The 18,778-nt window shown below is 40.6% G+C and overlaps 1 protein-coding gene across 6 annotated transcripts in view; it reads left to right on the top strand.

The window, feature by feature from the left end:
• The window catches only part of STXBP4 (syntaxin binding protein 4), a 110,671-nt gene that overhangs the window by 55,809 nt on the left and 36,084 nt on the right, over positions 1–18,778 (top strand). For all 6 annotated transcript variants that reach the window (XR_014176771.1, XM_081970412.1, XM_081970413.1 and 3 more), the window contains 4 exons: positions 12,051–12,116; positions 14,075–14,251; positions 16,541–16,657; positions 18,435–18,484. Coding sequence is in view for 5 of the 6 variants with exons in the window: in XM_081970412.1 (XP_081826538.1) it covers positions 12,051–12,116; positions 14,075–14,251; positions 16,541–16,657; positions 18,435–18,484 (410 nt within the window). In the remaining variant the exon portion in view is untranslated. The remainder of the gene's footprint in view (positions 1–12,050; positions 12,117–14,074; positions 14,252–16,540; positions 16,658–18,434; positions 18,485–18,778) is intronic.

Here is an 18,778-nt window from a genome sequence, read left to right on the forward strand (position 1 = left end):
CAAATCTCTCAAATCCTTCCAATATATTTAGAATTCCATCCAAAAAATCTTGGAATCTTAAGGTTTCTTCATTTTTACTTGGTAATTTTAGTTTTTAAGGGTTAATTTCACTGGGGTTTTAACTTTTTTAGGTATTGTAACTTATTTATTTATTCTTACCTCCTCTGTACGCTATATAATACTTTTGTACGTCGCCCCGAGTCCCTGTGGGGAGAGGGGGCGACTAATAAGTTCAAGTAATAAATAAATAAATAAATAAATCTGTATATAAATACATTTTTCCAAAAAGAGAAGAAAAAGTCTAAAATCCACTGCCACTCGCCTTCAATGTCTCTTTTATGTATAAAATACTTTTGTTTTGAATTTGCTTAAGCACAAGATTCTTTTAATTTTTTTCAAAAAAGGGAGGGTTCTATCTTTTCTTTTCTTTTCCTTCCCTTGTCCCAAATTATTTCACAAAGACACCTGCAAAGGAACAGTCCGTGTCCTTGAGTCGTTATCAGTCTCCACAGATAAGCTGCAAACCCTCTAGTTGCAACGTCAGTAGAATCAAGGAAAATAGAACAAAGGATACATTGTTTCAAAAAAAGACCAAGTTCTGGCTTCCGAATGGCAGATTCAACTTTCTCTTATTCGTTTCAGACTTAAAGAAAGCAAAAATATCTAAGTAATAAAATTTCATAAACAGTAGAAGGAAGGATTATTAAAATAAAAAAGGTTTTTGATCAACCAAAAAGTAAAGTAGCAAAGAATAGGAGAAAAAATCAATTCATTCACTTAAGAGGAGAAACGGGAAGTGTTACAATCACTTCAATCCACAAAGCATTGTTACATAGAAAAGGGGGGGGGACTTTCTAAGGCAGTCCAATAAAGATACATTTCACCGCTTTATTCTTTTGTTTAATGGACTAATTTATCTTTTTTTAAAAAAATTCTTTGGGCAATCATTCTCAAAGAAAAAATCTCACCATCTGGACTCACTTTCACTGCCTTCTTTCCGGAGCCGTCTCCAACTTTGTCAGCCTGGGGGCTGTCTGTTTACTGCCAGCTTGGAGAACTTCCCTTGGGTCAATCAGGGACTTTGCGGTGTCCCTGAGACCAGCAAGGATTTGTCTCCCTGTCACCGTCTCTTCGGGACAGTTTAGGTCCATATGGACAGTGCAGCGGTAAAAGAATCAATGGCGATCTTGGACTGTCGAGACCGCATGTTGTGTCGTCGCGACGTCTGGCTCTTCTCCCAAATCTCTCATGTAATTTTGATGCCCTTCTTCTGTTTCCTTAATCAGCTTATCTTTGATTGTCAGTAGTATTATCAATGATATTGCTAATAAAATTTCTCTCTTTAAATCCATACATTCTTTTGTTTTTTCTTCTTCTGTATCTTGCCATCTGGGGTAGATTTCCCCTCCATTTAATTCCTCTTCCAGTATTCTACTCTTTCCATTTTCAGAGACAAACCAATCACCATAAATATTAGCAATTTTAATTTCTTTATATTCATTTTCCTCTTCGATTTTTAGGACTTTAACCACCACTTTTTCCACTTGATAAACATCTCCAACTTCTTCATCATATTTTGCTGTTAGATGCTCTAAGTCTTCCAATTTCTTCTCTATCCTCTCATATGTGTTTGATAATTTCTGTATTTCTGAGAATATCTTTTGCAGACTTAAAAATTTTTTCTGCTGTTGAAATTGTGCCATTATCTCCAGCTAACAAATACTGCTGCTCTAGCTTGGAAGGTTTTAACAAGATTAAGCATAGATTCACAATAATATTTTATTTTCACCTTTCTCTGGTTAAAGATATACTTCAAAGGGACATCTGTATGCTTTTCTTCTTATCACTCTCTATAAACAAGCAGTGAGACCTTGGAGTGCCAAGCCAGGATAATCAGTGAGAAAAGTAAGAGTGTTTCGTTTCCAATACACAAACCTCCATCCTCCGAGTAGCAGTGTTATTGTTGCAATTTTCTTTGTTTCTTTTTGTATCTTTTTTGTATTTCAAGTTTTAAAAAAAGTCCGATTCTTGAATGAGTTAGAAGAACACCCACAGTAATGAAAGGAAAATTTTAGTCCATAGGTTGCAAAGAATAATAAAAGAAAAAAAATAGAAGAAGAAAACTTAATCCATTAAGTTAAAAGGCTTGCATAAATTCCATCCATGAAGATAGCATTTAAAAAGTAAGATAACCCACTGTCCAAAACCATTCCAAATTTAATTCCGCCGCTTATTTCTTCTGTTCTCCAATTTAAATTAATTTTAAGTTTTTTATAGGCAGTCTCTTTTAAAACGGTAAAAATTCCTCACCAGCTGGAAACACTTTCTCTTTCCATATCCTTCCGTTTTGGAGCCGTCCTGACTTCATCAGCCTAATGGCTGGATTTTTTGTCGCCGGCTTGAAGAACTTCTCTTGGATCGATCAGGGACTTTGTGATGTCCCTGAGATCAGCAAGACGTATTCTTCCTGTTTACCATCTCTGCGGGACGGTTTAGGTTCGTTTGGACCACCCAGCGGCAAAAGTATCGACGGCGATCTCAGAGCATTGAGATCGCACGTCGTCTCGTTGCGACATTGGCTCCTCCTTTAAAGGAGCTTTATGGTTTTTTAATGACCTTATCCCACCTTTCCTATGCTGGTCTATGACCATAATGAAGCTTTGATTGATGCTTCTTAATAGGAAGCATAGATTGTTAGTCTTAAGCATGTGCTGTGCTTTAAAGCTTTTTAAAAGTGTTGCTTAGTGTAAGGTTTTAAAGGCTATATTGGCATACAGTTTCTGGCATCATAATTTTTGTTTCATTAGTTCTCTATTAACTTCATGAAACAATCACTGTTCCTGTGTGATTGCCTGCACTAAGAGTTAATTTGTTAAGTAATTAAAAAAAATTGTTTGATTTTGTCCTTGGATATGTCCCCATGAGAAAATTCTCTACAGACTGCCACAATATGTCTTCAATGCTGGCAACGTGTAATTGCTATTGCTATCTGTTCCAGTGATGTATTGTTGGACCATGTGCATGCTTTAATTTGTAACTGCGCCGCTTTAATTTTAAAAAAATATTTTAAACTATGGGCCTCACTGTACCTATTTATGTAAAACTTTGATTAAGTGGAATTAAGAGGGACTGTTTAACCAACTGAATTAATTGTGATGAAAGTGAATAGAAGTCAGAAAGCACAGAATCTCATATGGGGAGGTCCCCTGAGTTTGTTTCTGTAAAGACTGGAAGTTGAGAGTTTTTTCATCAGGGATTTTTAGATCAGACTTTTCCAGTGTGGACAACAACTCTCATCAATAGTTGGCTGCATATTGATAGGAATTACTCCAACACATCTGCAAAGCATAAGTTTGGAGATGCCCAACATTATAATTATTTCCACAAATGCTTTGAGTATACTTAGATAAACAAAGCTTGTTTAAGAGTATACTCAAACATACCCAGAAAAAGTGCAAGTGGCACCATGCTGGGGAAAGAACTAGAGGAATTAACAATGGGCATTCTCATAGGCTGTCTTGTAGTGTGAGGGCTGTTTTGTGACTTGTTCTGCTAACGGTGATAGATAGCCTACAAGAGCACCCATAGCATAGTCTTAAAAGGGACCTGTGGGTATCTTTGGCACCCTCAGAGCTTGGTAGCTTTCTTGCAACCAAGAAAGCAATCAAGTCACTAGCACTGATGAGGTTATCTAGTTTGACTGGCATTGATGGTTGTTGCCTAGTTTGGGTAATGGAAACGCCTGCAAGAAAACAACCAAGCTCAGAGAGCACCATGGAGCCCTCATTTCAAATCTGAGCCACAAATGTTCTCCTTCAAAGGCTGCGTGGGTAGGAGATCGCCTGCTTAAATCATGCTGAACTAGTTTGGAGCAGAGGAAGAATATGCATCTGTGAACACACAGCCCTAAAGTCCGCTTCCCAATAGGAAGAAATTCAGTCACCTTGGTTCCTTTGTTTCAGAAGGGAATCTTGTATGTACATATGTAGGTAGTGGAGTATATGAATTGCACTTCCATTTCTCCAGTTTTTAAAACAAATTATTGCATGAAAATTTTAAGTGTTTTATTTCTTTTGAGGAGAGCCCGATTCCCCATTTACTTGCACCCCGACTGATGTTTCCATCGCAAAAGTGGCAATCCAATCAGAAGTTTCCTCTTTCCAACTAAAGTTTGACCTATTACAGTCCTCCTTTAACAATATTGTGGGGAACATTGTTCCTTTTTCCTCTTTTGCCAGCATTTTAATATCTTTTTTTAACCCACCATTTTAAGACATATTAAGCATTTTTCTCTCAACTGCATATAAATATATTACATTGTCATGCTTTTCCCACAAGGTCTCATTCATTAGGATGCTTCAGACAAGAAATCTTTTTTTCTTCTTTCCTGCCTCCAGCCTCCCTGATTGATGTGGCGCACAGTGATGTCAAGCTGTCAGTTTACTGCTTTCAGATACCATTAGGAAGGAAATAACAAGCCTGTTCCATTTTTTTTTCACAGAACCCAAATATCTTCCTTCATATTTAGTGTTGCAAGCTAACTATATTTGCTGTTTGTTTCATTGAACAATTGCACATACATAATTTTTAAATAAGCACAAATAGCTTCAGGAGGCATTTCCAGAATGAAGTGGAAAAAGAGTTTGTGCAGCAGATTCTGACCAGTTCTGGAGAACGGGTAGCAGAAATTTTGAGTAGTTCAGAGAACCGGTAAATACCACCTCTGACTGGCCCTGTCTCCATCTATTCTCCGCCTCCTGAATCCCAGCTGATTGGGAGGAAATGGGGATTTTGCAGTATCCTTCCCCTGCCACTCCCACCAAGCCAAGCTACGCCCACAGAACCAATAGTAAACAAAATTGAATCGCACCACTGATTTGTACATAAAGCTAGTCCTCAACTTACAATCACAATTGAGCCCAAAGTACGTTTTGCTAAGCAAGACAGTTATTGTGTTTTTTCCCCATTTTATTTTCCTTCTTGCCACAGTTGTTCAGAGAATCACTGCAGTTGTTAAGTTAGTGACATGGTTGTTAATTGAATCTGGCTTCCCCATTTACTTTCATTGTCAGAAGGTCGCAAAAGGTGATCACATGACCCTTGGACACTGCAATCATCATAAATATGATCCAGTTGCCAAGCATGTGAATTTTGATCACATGACCATGGGGGTGCTACAATAGTTTTAATTGTGAAAAATGGTCATAAGTCAGTGCTGTGAAACAGTCACTAAATGAACTGTTGTAAGTTGAGAACTACCTTTCATTGCAGATCCCCTACGTTGTGAAAAAGAACAAATCAGCCAATCTGATGAATGGCTTTCTCCTATTAAAAAGAGGTTTGAGTCCCTTTTTGGGAGAGGGGGCGGTTTAGAAATGCGAAGAATAAATAAATAAATAAATAAATTGGACTTATATGCCGCCCTTCTCCCAAAGGACTCATGGTGGTGTACAACATAAAAACATATATTACAAAAGTTAAAAGAAAGATTAAATAGAATATCCAAAAAAAACAATAGACATTTACAATGAGATTTAGAAATTAAAATTAACAATTAACAATTAAAATTAATAATTTATTTTATTCAGGCCAGGCCGGCTTGCTGGAAAAACCAACTTTTTAGAGGTGGGGAATTATGCGAAGCTCATTCCAAAGGGAAGGCGCTCCCAAAGAGAAGGCTCTTCCCCTGGGGGTCACCAGCTGACACTGCCTGGCCGACGGTACCCTGAGGAGGCCAACTCTGTGGGATCATACTGGATGGTGGGAGGCTACTGGTGGCAGTAGGTGATCTCGCAAGTACCCTGGGCTAAGCCTTGAACCGCTTTAAAGATCATAATTAACACCTTGAATCGCACCCGGAAAACAACCGGCAACCAGTGCAGGCCACCTAAAAGGGGTGTAACATGGGAGCACCCAAGTACCCCCATAACAACCTGCGCGGCCGCATTCTGGACCAGCTGAAGCCTCCGGGTGCTCTTCAAGGGCAGCCCCATGAAGAGAGCGTTACAGTAGTCCAGGCAAGGAAGGATGAGGGCGTGAGTGACTGTGCACAGGGCATCCCAATCCAAGAAGGGGCGCAACTGGCATACCAGGTGAACCTGGTAAAAGGCCCCCTCTGGTCACGGCCATCAGGTGTTCTTCTAAACTAAACCAGGAGGACTCCCAGATTGCGGGCCCTCTCCGAGGGGGCTAAAATTTCTCCCCCTATCATCAAAGATGGTACAAGATGTACAAATTGGGATGATGGGAACCACAGCCACTCAGTCTTGGAGGGATTGAGCTTGAGCCTGTTCGTACCCTCCAGGCATTGGGACATCACGTTGAGGGCATCGTTTGGGTGGTTTTGGGTAGAGATGAAAAGTTGGGTATCATCAGCGTATTGATGATACCGTACCCCAAAACCACAGATGATCTCGCCCAGCGGTTTCATGTATATGTTGAACAGGAGGGGTGAGAGTACCGACCGCTGGGGCACCCCACATATAAGGTGCCTCGGGGTCAATCTCTGCCCTCCAGTCAACATGAACTGCGATCGATCCGACAGGTAGGAGGAGAACCACCGCAAAACGGTGCCCCTCACTCCCAACCCCGCAAGTCGTCGCAGTAGGATACCATGGTGGATGGAATCGAAAGCCGCTGAGAGGTCTAATAGGATCAGGACTGAGGAACAGCCCCTGTCCCGGCCCGCCAGAGATCATCAACCAACACGACCAATGCCGTCTCCGTGCTGTACCCGGGCCTGAAACCCGACTGAAATGGATCCAGATAGGCAGCTTCGTCCAGGTACTGGGGAAGCTGACGTGCTACCACGCTCTCAACAACCTTCGCTACAAAGTGAAGGTTGGAGACCAGACGATAGTTGGCTAAAGAGGCTGGGTCCAGGGAAGGCTTCTTAAGGAGGGGCCTCACCACTGCCTCCTTCAAGGTGGTGGGAAAGAACCCCTCTCTCAATGAAGCGTTGGTAATCGCCTGGAGCCAGCCTCGTGTCACCTCCAGGGAAGCCGAAACTAACCAAGAGGGACACGGATCCAGCACACAAGTGGCAGTACTGAGTCTCCCCATAATCCTGTCCATGCCCTCGGGAGTCACAGGGCCAAACTCATCCCAGATAGTTTCCACAAGATTCATCCCCGTCGACTCGCCCGAATCTACCCAGAGTCCAAGCCTGTCCGAATCTGAGCGATTTTATCCTGCAGATACTGAACAAATTCCTCAGGCCTACCCTGCAAGGGGTCTTCCCCAGTTCCTTGATTAAGTAAGTAAACAGGGCGGCTGGGCAGTTATCTGTGGATGCGATAAGAATGAAAATGTTGCTGTTTTGCGGCTTTTATCGCCACTAAGTAGGATTTAATATGAATTCTTACTAGTGTTCGGTTGGATTTGGACCGGCTGGCCCTCCAATCACTCTCTAGGCGTCTTTTCCGACGTTACATCTCCCAGTGCTCCTCGGTAAACCAGGGAGCTACCCGGGATCGGCACTGGATCAGAGGATGCAAAGGCACAACGCGGTCCAAGGCCCCAGTGGTCGCCCTATCCTAGGCTTCCGTTAGGGCTTCGTCGAACTGTGAGCAAGGGATTCAGAAAAAGTCCCAAGCTCCATCAGGAACCTTTCAGGGTCCATCAGACGCCTGGGGCGGAACCATCTAATCGGTTTCGCCTCCCTGCGGCAAGGGGTGGCAGTATGGAAGTCAAGCCTATGGAGGAAATGATCCGACCATGACAAGGGTTGGATAGAAATATCCCCTAAATCTAGATCATTCATCCACTGTCCAGAGACAAAAATCAGGTTGAGCGTGTGTCCTCCGTTATGAGTGGGGTCTTGAATTAACTGAGTTAGGTCCATAGCCATCATGGAAGCCATGAAATTCCGAGCTGACTTGGATGTCTCGCCAATGGAAGGCAGATTGAAATCTCCCAGGACCATAAGCCTGGGGAAATCAACTGCCAATCTGGCTAACACATCTAGCAGCTCCGGCAGGGCCGATGAAACGTAGCAGGGAGACAAGTACATAACCAAAAGGCCCACCTGGACTCCAAAGTCCCACTTCACAAAAAGGGACTCACACCCGCATATCTGAGGCACAGTGACCTCCTGAGGTCCAAGACTTTCCCTAATAACCACTGCCACCACCACCCCCGCCCCTGCCCTGGTCTCTTGGCCGGTGAAACGCCTGGAAGCCTGGTGGGCATAATTCAAATGAGGGGAACACCCCCCCCCTCATGGACCAACCAGGTCTCTGTAATGCACGCCAGGTCCGCTCTCCCTTCTTGTATGAGGTTGTAAATGAGGGGAGCCTTATGTACCACGGACCTGGTGTTAAGCGATACCAGCCAGAGACCCAGGTCCCGAGCACCAAGGGGTGCGAGAGGGGCAATGAGGGTCGGCGCGCACAATCACTCTTAAACAGCAAACCCACATCCCCCGGACATAATTTGGCCCTAGGCCCCCACCGTATCTGCCCCTCCCACATACAGTAGAGATGGCTTTTTCTAAGCTGCTCTTCTGACTGCTACAGGTTACCCTTGACTTGATTGCTTTAGTAAGCCTCCAAAGCAAAATAACTGATTTTGATCAGCGGTCCAGAGAGCTTGGCATCCCCTATACAGGTGAAACTCAAAAAATTAGAATATCGTGCAAAAGTTCATTTATTTTAGTAACGCAACTTAAAAGGTGAAACTAATATGTGAGATAGACTCATTACATGCAAAGCAAGATAGTTCAAGCCGTGATTTGTCATAATTGTGATGATTATGGCTTACAGCTCATGAAAACCCCAAATCTACACTCTCAGAAAATTAGAATATTATGAAAAGGTGCAATATTCTAGGCTCAAAGTGTCCCACTCTAATCAGCTAATTAAGCCATAAACACCTGCAAAGGGTTCCTGAGCCTTTAAATGGTCTCTCAGTCTGGTTCAGTAGGAATCACAATCATGGGAAAGACTGCTGACCTGACAATTGTGCAGAAAACCATCATTGACACCCTCCATAAGGAGGGAAAGCCTCAAAAGGTAATTGCAAAAGAAGTTGGATGTTCCCAAAGTGCTGTATCAAAGCACATTAATAGAAAGTTGTGTGGAAGGGAAAAGTGTGGAAGAAAAAGGTGCACAAGCAGCAGGGATGACTGCAGCCTGGAGAGGATTGTCAGGAAAAGGCCATTCAAAAGTGTTGGGGACTTTCACAAGGAGTGCACCGAGGCTGGAGTCAGTGCATCAAGAGCCACCACATACAGACAGATGCTGGACATGGGCTTCAAATGTCGTATTCCTCTTGTCAAGCCGCTCCTGAATAACAAACAATGTCAGAATCGTCTTACCTGGGCTAAAGAAAAACAGACCTGGTCTGTTGCTCAGTGGTCCAAAGTCCTCTTCTCTGATGTGAGCAACTTTTGCATCTCATTTGGAAACCAAGGACCCAGAGTATGGAGGAAGAATGGAGAGGCACACACTGCAAGATGCTTGAAGTCCAGTGTGAAGTTTCCACAGTCTGTGTTGATTTGGGGAGCCATGTCATCTGCTGGTGTCGGTCCACTGTGTTTCATTAAGTCCAGGATCAACGCAGCCGTCTACCAGGAGATTTTGGAGCACTTCATGCTTCCTTCCGCAGACGAGCTTTATGGGGATACTGACTTCATTTTCCAGCTGCCCACACTGCCAAAAGCACTAAAACCTGGTTCAATGACTGTGGGATTACTGTGCTTGATTGGCCAGCAAACTCGCCTGACCTGAACCCCATAGAGAATCTATGGGGCATTGCCAAGAGAAAGATGAGAGACATGAGACTGAACAATGCAGAAGAGCTGAAGGCCGCTATTGAAGCATCCTGGTCTTCCATAACACCTCAGTAGTGCCACAGGCTGATAGCTTCCATGCCATGCCAGGTTGAGGCAGTAATTGCTGCAAAAGGGGCCCAAACCAAGTACTGAGTACATATGCATGCTTATACTTTCCAGAGGTCCAATATTGTTCTATGTACAATCCTTGTTTTATTGATTGCATGTAATATTCTAATTTTCTGAGATTGTGGATTTGGGGTTTTCATGAGCTGTAAGCCATAATCATCACAATTATGGAAATCACGGCTTGAACTATCTTGCTTTGCATGTAATGAGTCTTATCTCATATATTAGTTTCACCTTTTAAGTTGCATTACTGAAATAAATGAACTTTTGCACGATATTCTAATTTTTCAAGTTTCGCATGTATGTAGCTGTAGTGTTCCTTGTAGAACAAAAGGAGCCAAAATGCTGTTTCTGTATATTTGGGTATTATGTCACGTATGCTTATTGTAAGCAAGCAGAATTTGTAACATCTCAATGAAATGAATGAAAAAATAATAATTGAAAAAAACATGAGCCTAATTGAATCTTTATATTTCTAAGAAAAAAATTCTTGGTTCCTGAAGCGACAGGAATTTTTCCTTAGACATGTTCAGAATGTTAATTTTGTCACCATTATATGATTCCGGATAAGTCACTGTTAATAAAGTTAGTGGAGTGGAAGGAAAAATGACTAGTACCTCTCCCAAGTAAGGAAAGGACGGACCTGTGCACCGTTTCCTTGATAGTAGTATAAGTGGTTGTTACTTGTGTTCCTGATAGAAGCCGGTTCTGGCAGGTGGTCGATGAAAAATATAAGTGGATAATGGATTATTTTTCCATTTGGCTTATGGCACATGGACTCAGGGAGCTGATGAGTATTAATCAGAAGCACCCCCCCTTGCCTTTGGGATGATTAGGAGTGAATGGTGTATGACTGTGATGGTGATCCTATGACACGCGTGGCACACAGAGCCATTTGTTAGGGCATGCTAAGTGTTGCCCTGTCAACTCCAGCATGCATGCGCGCGCTGGCCAGCTGACTTCGGCCTTCTTTTTAGGCCATTTTTTGCCCTCCGGAGGCTTCTCTGAAGGCTTCGGAGGGCAAAAAACCACCCAAAGCGCAAACCAGAAGCTGGGGAACAGCCGTTTTTCGCCTCTGAAATCACTGAGGGCCTCTGGGGGCATGCTTTTGCCCTTCCCAGATTCCTCGAAAGCCTCTGCCCACGCATGACCCCCCCTGCTACCCCCCCCCGCTTTTGGCACGTGATCCAAAATAGGTTAGCCATCACTGGTATATGATATTGGATAGGAAGGGTTTCTAGGGATGTGGGACTGTTTCCTAGTTTCTAGGACTGACGTGACCAAGAGGCAGATGGGAACACCCATTGTCAAAGAAAGAGCAAGATAGAGCAGGTGCTGTTTTTTCTTTTTTTCAAGAGGCAACTGGACTTTCTGGTTTTTCTTTAAAGACATTTCACTTCTCATCCAAGAAGCTTTTTCAACTCTGACTGGATGGTGGGGAATGGAAGGATTTATACTCCTTCCGGACAGCTGGCCATTTGCATTCTTTCAGCAGGTCATTAAGGCCCCCTGGAGGTTTATCTGTGTCATCAGGGTCACCTGAGTGGTGCAACCTGGTGTGGAGCCTTCTTGGAACTGTTGAAAGGACTGTGTTGTAGATTGGAGATAGATGATGTCATATCCCTCCCCCTCTGTTGAGAGATGGCTGTTCAATTTTGACATTGATGGCCTCTTTGACCCCTCTTTCAAACCAGCAGTCCTCTCTGTCCAAAATATGGACTTTGTTGTCTTCAAAAGAGTGGCCTGTGTCTTTTTAAATACAGATGGACTGCTGAATCTAATCCTGATGTGTTTGTTCTAAAGAAGCTTCTTGGATGAGAAGTGAAACATCTTCAAAGAAAAACCAGAAAGTCCAGTTGCTTCTTGAAAAGAAAAAGGGGGGGGAGCACTTTTGGGATAACCATGACCTGGATGACTGAGATTCTCCATAGACAAGACAGAGCAGGAAACAGGGACAGGATCATACTTTGAGAAGAGAGTTTCAGATTCCCGGAAGCTTTGGTCTGTTTTCTAGAAAACGGAAATCATTTATTAGTAGTTGCTTTAACCAGCCAGATTTTCTTATATCAAAATGTCATGGAATGATGGGAGATGGTGGGGGGGAAATCTCTAAATTTAACTGCTTATCTTTTCTCTGTGTATGTTTTAGGAAGAATTGGCAAAGTCAGAATGTGTGAGAAAACAACTAGCTGAAGAGCTGCAGATTACCAAACAAGTGGGTAGACTATCTGTAAAATTAAATTAAGCAATTCAATCTGTTTTTTGCCCCCGCTGAGAGATATTCCTTGTTTCTGAGATATCCGTTTTCCATATTTCATAACTTGATTACGTAGTTTATAATATACAGATAGCCCTCAACTAATGACAGGTCACTTAGGGACCATTCAAAGTTACAACAAATCCCAGAAAAGCTACCTACAGTGTGGACTCAAAGTTCTGACGTCTGCCTCTGCACTCGCCCCAATGGTCACGTGACCATGGGATTTGCTTAACGATTATTGCATTCATTTAACAACTGTAATCTTCATTTAACGACCTCCATGTTGTTGCCACAAAAAAGATCGTAAAATCCAACCTGGTCACATGAACTGCTTTACAACGGTCACAAGTTACAACCAAAATTATGGGCTCAATTATGGTTGTAAGTCAAGGACTACCTTGTAAGTATCATCATCATCATCATCATTTTAGCTATTACCTATCCACTGCAGGATAAAGGCCTCTTCCGCATGTTTCCAATGAATATGGTCCTGAGCTTTGTTTTGCCAATTAGGCCCATAATACTTGCAGAATATATAGTTATAAGTATATTGCTTAATAAAACCAAAGTCTCACTTTTTACACACAGAAAGAGTTCATAAGTTATTTGTTTCGGTCCATTTTGTGTTTTTACCCAAACAATGAAGGTAAGGTAAATAATTATGAGACGGCTTTCCCCAAAAAAGCACATTCAACTTAAATTCTGTTGTCTTTTCAGAGCCAGCTAAATCTCTCTTTTTTACTTTCTTGCCAACCCTTCAATTATTAATTTTATGTGGCAAAATATTCTAATTATTTTTTAATCTTTTCTGTTTTAATTTCTTCTCTGTAATGTTATGGTTATTTAGTTAGTAATTAGTAATTTGTTGACTTTAAATCTTTAAATTCCTTACCTCCCTCATTTTCAGAACTTTGTCAGTTTCTACAACCATGACGTCTCCATTCTCACAGCCCATCAGATTATATTAAGTGTGTTCAGAATTTTGTTCATGCAAATTTGGCAATATGATTTTAATGAAATTCCTGCCAAATAAAATAATAATTTGCCGTTTTTCCTGATGCCTCACTTTGTCTAGTAGTTCTTATTTATTTATTTATTATTTAAATAAATATGCTGTGGTGGCACAGTGGTTAGAATGCAGTATGCGTGCTGACTCTGCCCACAACCAGGAGTTCAATCCTGATCAACTCAAGGTTGATTCAGCCTTCCATCCTTCCGAGGTTGGTAAAATGAGGACTCAGACTGTTGGGGGCAATAGGCTGACTCTGTAAACCGCTTAGAGAGGGCTGTAAAACACTGTGAAGCAGTATAGAAGCCTAAATGCTGTTGCTAAATGTATATGGCCACCTACTCAATACATAATTCTGGGTACTAGCAGTCCATTAAAATAGTTAATAATAAAGATAATTTAAAAACAGCACATTGTAGCAGGGTGATACAAAACACATAAAATCACAGCGCCAAGACAAATCTCACCAAATTACTTGGTCCAATGCTCAGGAGAGAAACCAAGTCTTCCATGCCTTGAAATAAAAAGGTCAACACAGCGAGGCCCACCTGAATCTCCAGGAAAGGTTGTTCCACAGGGAGCACCACAACACAGAAGATGTGGCACTGTTTAATAGAGAGGACCCAAAGCCTTTCCACCCTATCAGAAGGGCAAGAAGAAACAAGGAGATTGGGAGTTGGCTTTGGGAATTCTCAGGACTTTTAATTTTTTTTTTCTTGGACCCCCTCTTTCTGTAACTGTTAACAATACATGTATTTGCAACGCTTTTGGGGGGTCTGTTTTTCCGAGCTGTTTCTAAAGGAGAAAAGATGTATTCAAAGGAACTTTACACAGTCAAAACAAAATGAAAGTATCGACTTAGCTTGAATGGTACATTTCAAAAATAGAATTTGATTCCCTGTAGGAAGCCAAGGCATCTGTGGAGGAGGCGAGAACCTTGCGAAGCAGAATCCATCTTGCAGAAGCGGCTCAAAAACAGGCTCGTGGAATGGAACTGGACTATGAGGAAGTAATCAGTTTGCTGGAGATAGAAATCACCAGGCTGAAGGCTCAGCTTGCTGATCACGGTGGCCAAAATAAAGTAAGCACCTCAGTATCTCTAGTAGAGTTGCCATGGTTTCCTTGCTGTTGTCAAGTATCCTGTTTTTCATTTCTCTTCCATTTGTTCTCCTAAAATAGGTCACTGTTTGTCTTGTGCGATTCAAGAGCTGGAATTAACGTGTTGTGAAGGGAAGAGGGGCATAAAAGCTATGGACTTTGTTTTCCTTGAGAGAACTGTTTTGAGTGGCAAAATAAGAACTTTGGCTTCATTTAGGTTGCCGGCCAGTATGGCCTAGGTCAAGCATACATACGAGACATGAAGCATATTGCATTTGTATTTGATCTATATTTTAACCATACAATGGATAAAACAGCTTTATTTTTATGCGGAAACTAAAATTACAGTCCCATAAACATTTAACTCAGTCTGAGTTCCAGTTAGCTAGGGGTCCTTAGTCTGCATATTCATTTTCACTATTTTATATAAAACATTTATCTTGCCTAATTATGTAGAGGATTTTATGGTGGTTAATGGGGAGTAAATATTATAGAGGTTGTATAATTACTATTTTTTTAAATAAATGTTTAAAAATTAAAGCTTTGTTTCAAGTGCTTTCTTTTTAATGCTGAAATTCAATTGCAGCTGTGGTAACTAGATATTCTATGATTGGTGCATTTTCCAGAAATGATATAAGGCTTAAAGCAAAAACAATTAACTTGATGTTGTAATTAGTAGAAATCGGTTGCAACCCATAAGTTCAGTTTACTATAAATTTTATTTACTTTAGAACAGACCACGAAGAGTGAAAGATCCTTCACTTTTCCCAAAGAATTATGGACTTTCCAGCATACAAAAGACTAAAATAAAAATTCATTGCCAGCTTGAGAGCTAAAAGTAATTTTTACTCTGGAAGGAAGGAATGGAGTGAATTACTTAATGACTACACTGATTTGCTTAATGCCCACTGCAAATTCATTTTATGAATTGGAAATTTAACTGCAGTCTTATGCACAAATACCTGTTATTGGGTGGATCTGAGTAACATGGAAACCTGAAATTAATTATACATGAGGAATAGTAGCAAGATTTTAAAATACATAATAAGTGGAGGCAATTTTTATACCGTAGGCTATAATATATTTAAATATAAAGTTGTAGTTTTGGAAGAGAGGATATTGTAATGTTTTTATTTCAGGATATCCATGGCTAACATTTATATAGTATGCATGTCAAAACAGGTTCCTAGGTTCATTTTATTACACCCAAGCTTGAACAGTGCCTGAAGGGAGAATATAGAGAGGAATTATTACACAGTTTAAAACTGGTTCAGCTCTTTTCATTCCTCTTGCAGATTGCTAAAAGAAAAACAATTGATTTGAGGGCAGAGAAGCAAAAATCTGCCTTTTCCCAGCAAAGCGTGGTTCACACAGAGCAGAAGTAAATTGTTTTCCTCCACTCTTCCATAATCATTTTGTTGTCTGAACTGGAGGATCAGATGAAACAGCTAAGCTGACTGTATACCACGTAGTTGACCACAGGCCACTGTCAAACACTTATCCACTCTATGAATATCTGCCGCTCAGTGTGGCTGCCTTACTCTGCTTGTAGAGGAAGCCCTATTTTTTCTTCTTATGCTTGCCACTGATATATGTACAACCCAGTTAGCTAGTGTAAAGCTAGTTTGTCATCCCCTCTCCCGCGCACAGTGCATCAGGGATAGGGACCTAAGCACTGAACAGAATGTATGCCATATGCTAAATAGTAAACAACCCATGAAAAGGAATGTATTAATAAATTAAGCAGTGGAACAACTTGCCTCCAGAAGTTGTGATTCTCAGACACTGGAAGTTTTAAAGAAGAAATTGGACAACCTTTTGTCTGAAATGGTATAGGGTTTCCCAACTGAGCAGGGGGTTGGACTAGAAGACCTCCAAGACCCTTTCCAACTCTGTTATTCTATTCTATTGTGTCATGTTGTTTTTCCCACATTGAACAGTTTGTTCAGGATTACAAATAAAGGAAATAATTAACCAAGTTTAAGGACACTGGGCTACATATTTAAAGAAAAAAATGGATTGGTTTCCCCAGTATTTTAATCACCTTCAAATTCACTTGACCAACAACCCCTCCTCCCCCCCCCCCCGGCCCAAATTAGAAAATCTTTTATTTTGCAATATCTCAGGATGCCTGATCAGATCTTGGTACAAGTAATGCCTTTTTTTTTTCCTTTGTTGACTAAGTGTTAAAAAGAATCTCCTACCCTGATATTTGTTGTCTCTTTTTAATATTGTAGCCTTTTTGTTTTTATTTAATTTCTTTCTTTCCTAGGAGAGTGTGCAAGATTTAAGGAAGAGGGTTACTGTGCTTGATTGTCAGTTAAGAAAATCTGAAACCGCCAAGAAGACCTTTGAGGTGGCAACTGAAAAGTTGCTAGAATTTGTTGAGGTAATGGAAAATTCAAATATTGTTGTTCCTTAAAGGGACTAGAGCAGGGGTGTCCAAACTTGAGAACTTTAAAACTTGTGGACTTCAATTCCCAGAATTCCCCAGCCAGCCATGCTGGCTGGGGAATTCTGGGAATTGAAGTCCACAAGTCTTAAAGTTCTCAAGTTTGGATACCCCTGGACTAGAGTATGTTGATTGTTTAGCTGTTACAAAGATATGTTATTAAAAGTTATTTAATTGCACTATTATTAATGGGTTGAAAACTTATTCTTCTTTTCAGTAAAAAAAAAAAACCAAAACCTAATAATTCAGAAAGCCGAACTACAACATCTCTGAGAAATTAAGTCTCTTTGTGAACAGACAAGTCTCTGTTTAGGAGTTTGACACTATGCAAGGATTAAGAGCATTGTATATAATTCAGTTATTACTGCAATCCAGAGTTTGTAATTTAAGGACCACAAAATTGTCAAAATAGATTTTTTCACATTAGACATTTCTACATTGTCTCAGAAACTCAAACTCAAAGAAGAATGCATTGAATGTTTTTCTGATTATGAACACAATGTTTAATACCGTAATAAGAAATGCTTTTGCTTTTGCTTTTACTTTGTTATTGTCAGTTTTTAACTTGTTTAGTGGTACAATCCATGATGCCAACTCTAAAGGGACGTGGCTAATGCTGTTGGGTTCCCTTTCTTATCTGCCTTCTGTATTAATGGTTGCTTTTCTAGCAGATCACCAGGGAAGGAAGAAGAGTCCCTGACATCCGATGCATTTTTTTCCTTTCATCCCTTAAGAAATCCCCATAGATATTCATTAACAATATTCCCTCTCTAGTTCTTCCATTATTATGTCATATAGTTTCACATCGATATAGAAGCTTGGGACAATCTATTTGGTCAAATCATATGAGGGAAGTCTTGTTTCTTCTCTTTTTGACTGCATCTCTTAGATACTGTCTTAGAAATGTATTCATTGGAAATGATTTGGATAATATATGGTCATAATTTTCATTAAACCTCTCCCCTACTTTTATTCCCATAATTTGAACAGTGGACTAGAGCTATTTCAAGGCATTCTTCTAATAATAGCAATAGCACTTAGACTTATATACCACTTCATAGTGTTTCACAGCCTTCTCTAAGCAGTTTACAAAGTCATCATATTGCCCCCAACAATCTGAGCCTCCGAAAGATGGAAGGCTGAATTGAGTCAGGATCGAACTCCTAGCAGTGAGCAGTGAGTTAGCTGCAATACTGCATTCTAACCACTATGCCACCATGGTTCTAGGTGCCATGGGAGTAGGATGAAACAGAAGTTGGCAGAAGCAGTTTGAGAGAGGGGTGATCTTGTCCATATCTCACAAAGCTAAGCCTGTCTCCAACTTTAGCTCTTATGCAACACTATTGTTACAATTGTTGGCAAACTACACCATGACAATTGTAGATTGGATGCTGAGTCGCTTGCTATCATGATACAAGAGCAGAAAATTCATAGGCATCTGAAGGATAAGACTGTTAACTGATGCATTGAAGGCAACTGAAAGAATCAAGAACCATTAAGAAGAGTATTAACTGCTGTTGATTTCAGAAGGGTGTGAATTGTTACCAATAAAGCTAACATACCTTAAGAGGCAGATACATATAGCTGTGTGGTTTCAAAATGCAGACTTGGAGGACTAATGATTATATAACCTGTGAAAGAGAAAGTCATGCTATTTTGTCTTTTGGACATTGTTATTTTATTTATTTTTCTTATTTCTACCATTTGCCTGTAGACTGTACCTGAAATGCTATTGCATGGCAGTAGTCCTCCAGTCACTTTAAGGTAAGAAATGTGTACTGTTGAAATTGTCTTGAATTCATACTTTTAACTCTGCTAAGAGGGCAATTAATCCAAGAACCAATTTTTATACTTCGATTCTATTTGCTTACAAACCCCATACAAAACCTTTTCTGCAGATTTTTTAAAATTAGCTTTATGACATTGATATCCAGAAGATTCTATTTGATGAAACAAGTAGTCTTATTTTGATATGGATAGGTAATTAACTCTACAGAAATATCTGATTTGCCAAGGCTAAACAACTGAGTTTGTTACAATCTGAACATGGTTCTCAGT

Source organism: Natrix helvetica (assembly GCF_964273705.1).
Source record: "Natrix helvetica genome assembly, chromosome: 1".
Lineage (NCBI taxonomy): Eukaryota > Metazoa > Chordata > Lepidosauria > Squamata > Natricidae > Natrix > Natrix helvetica.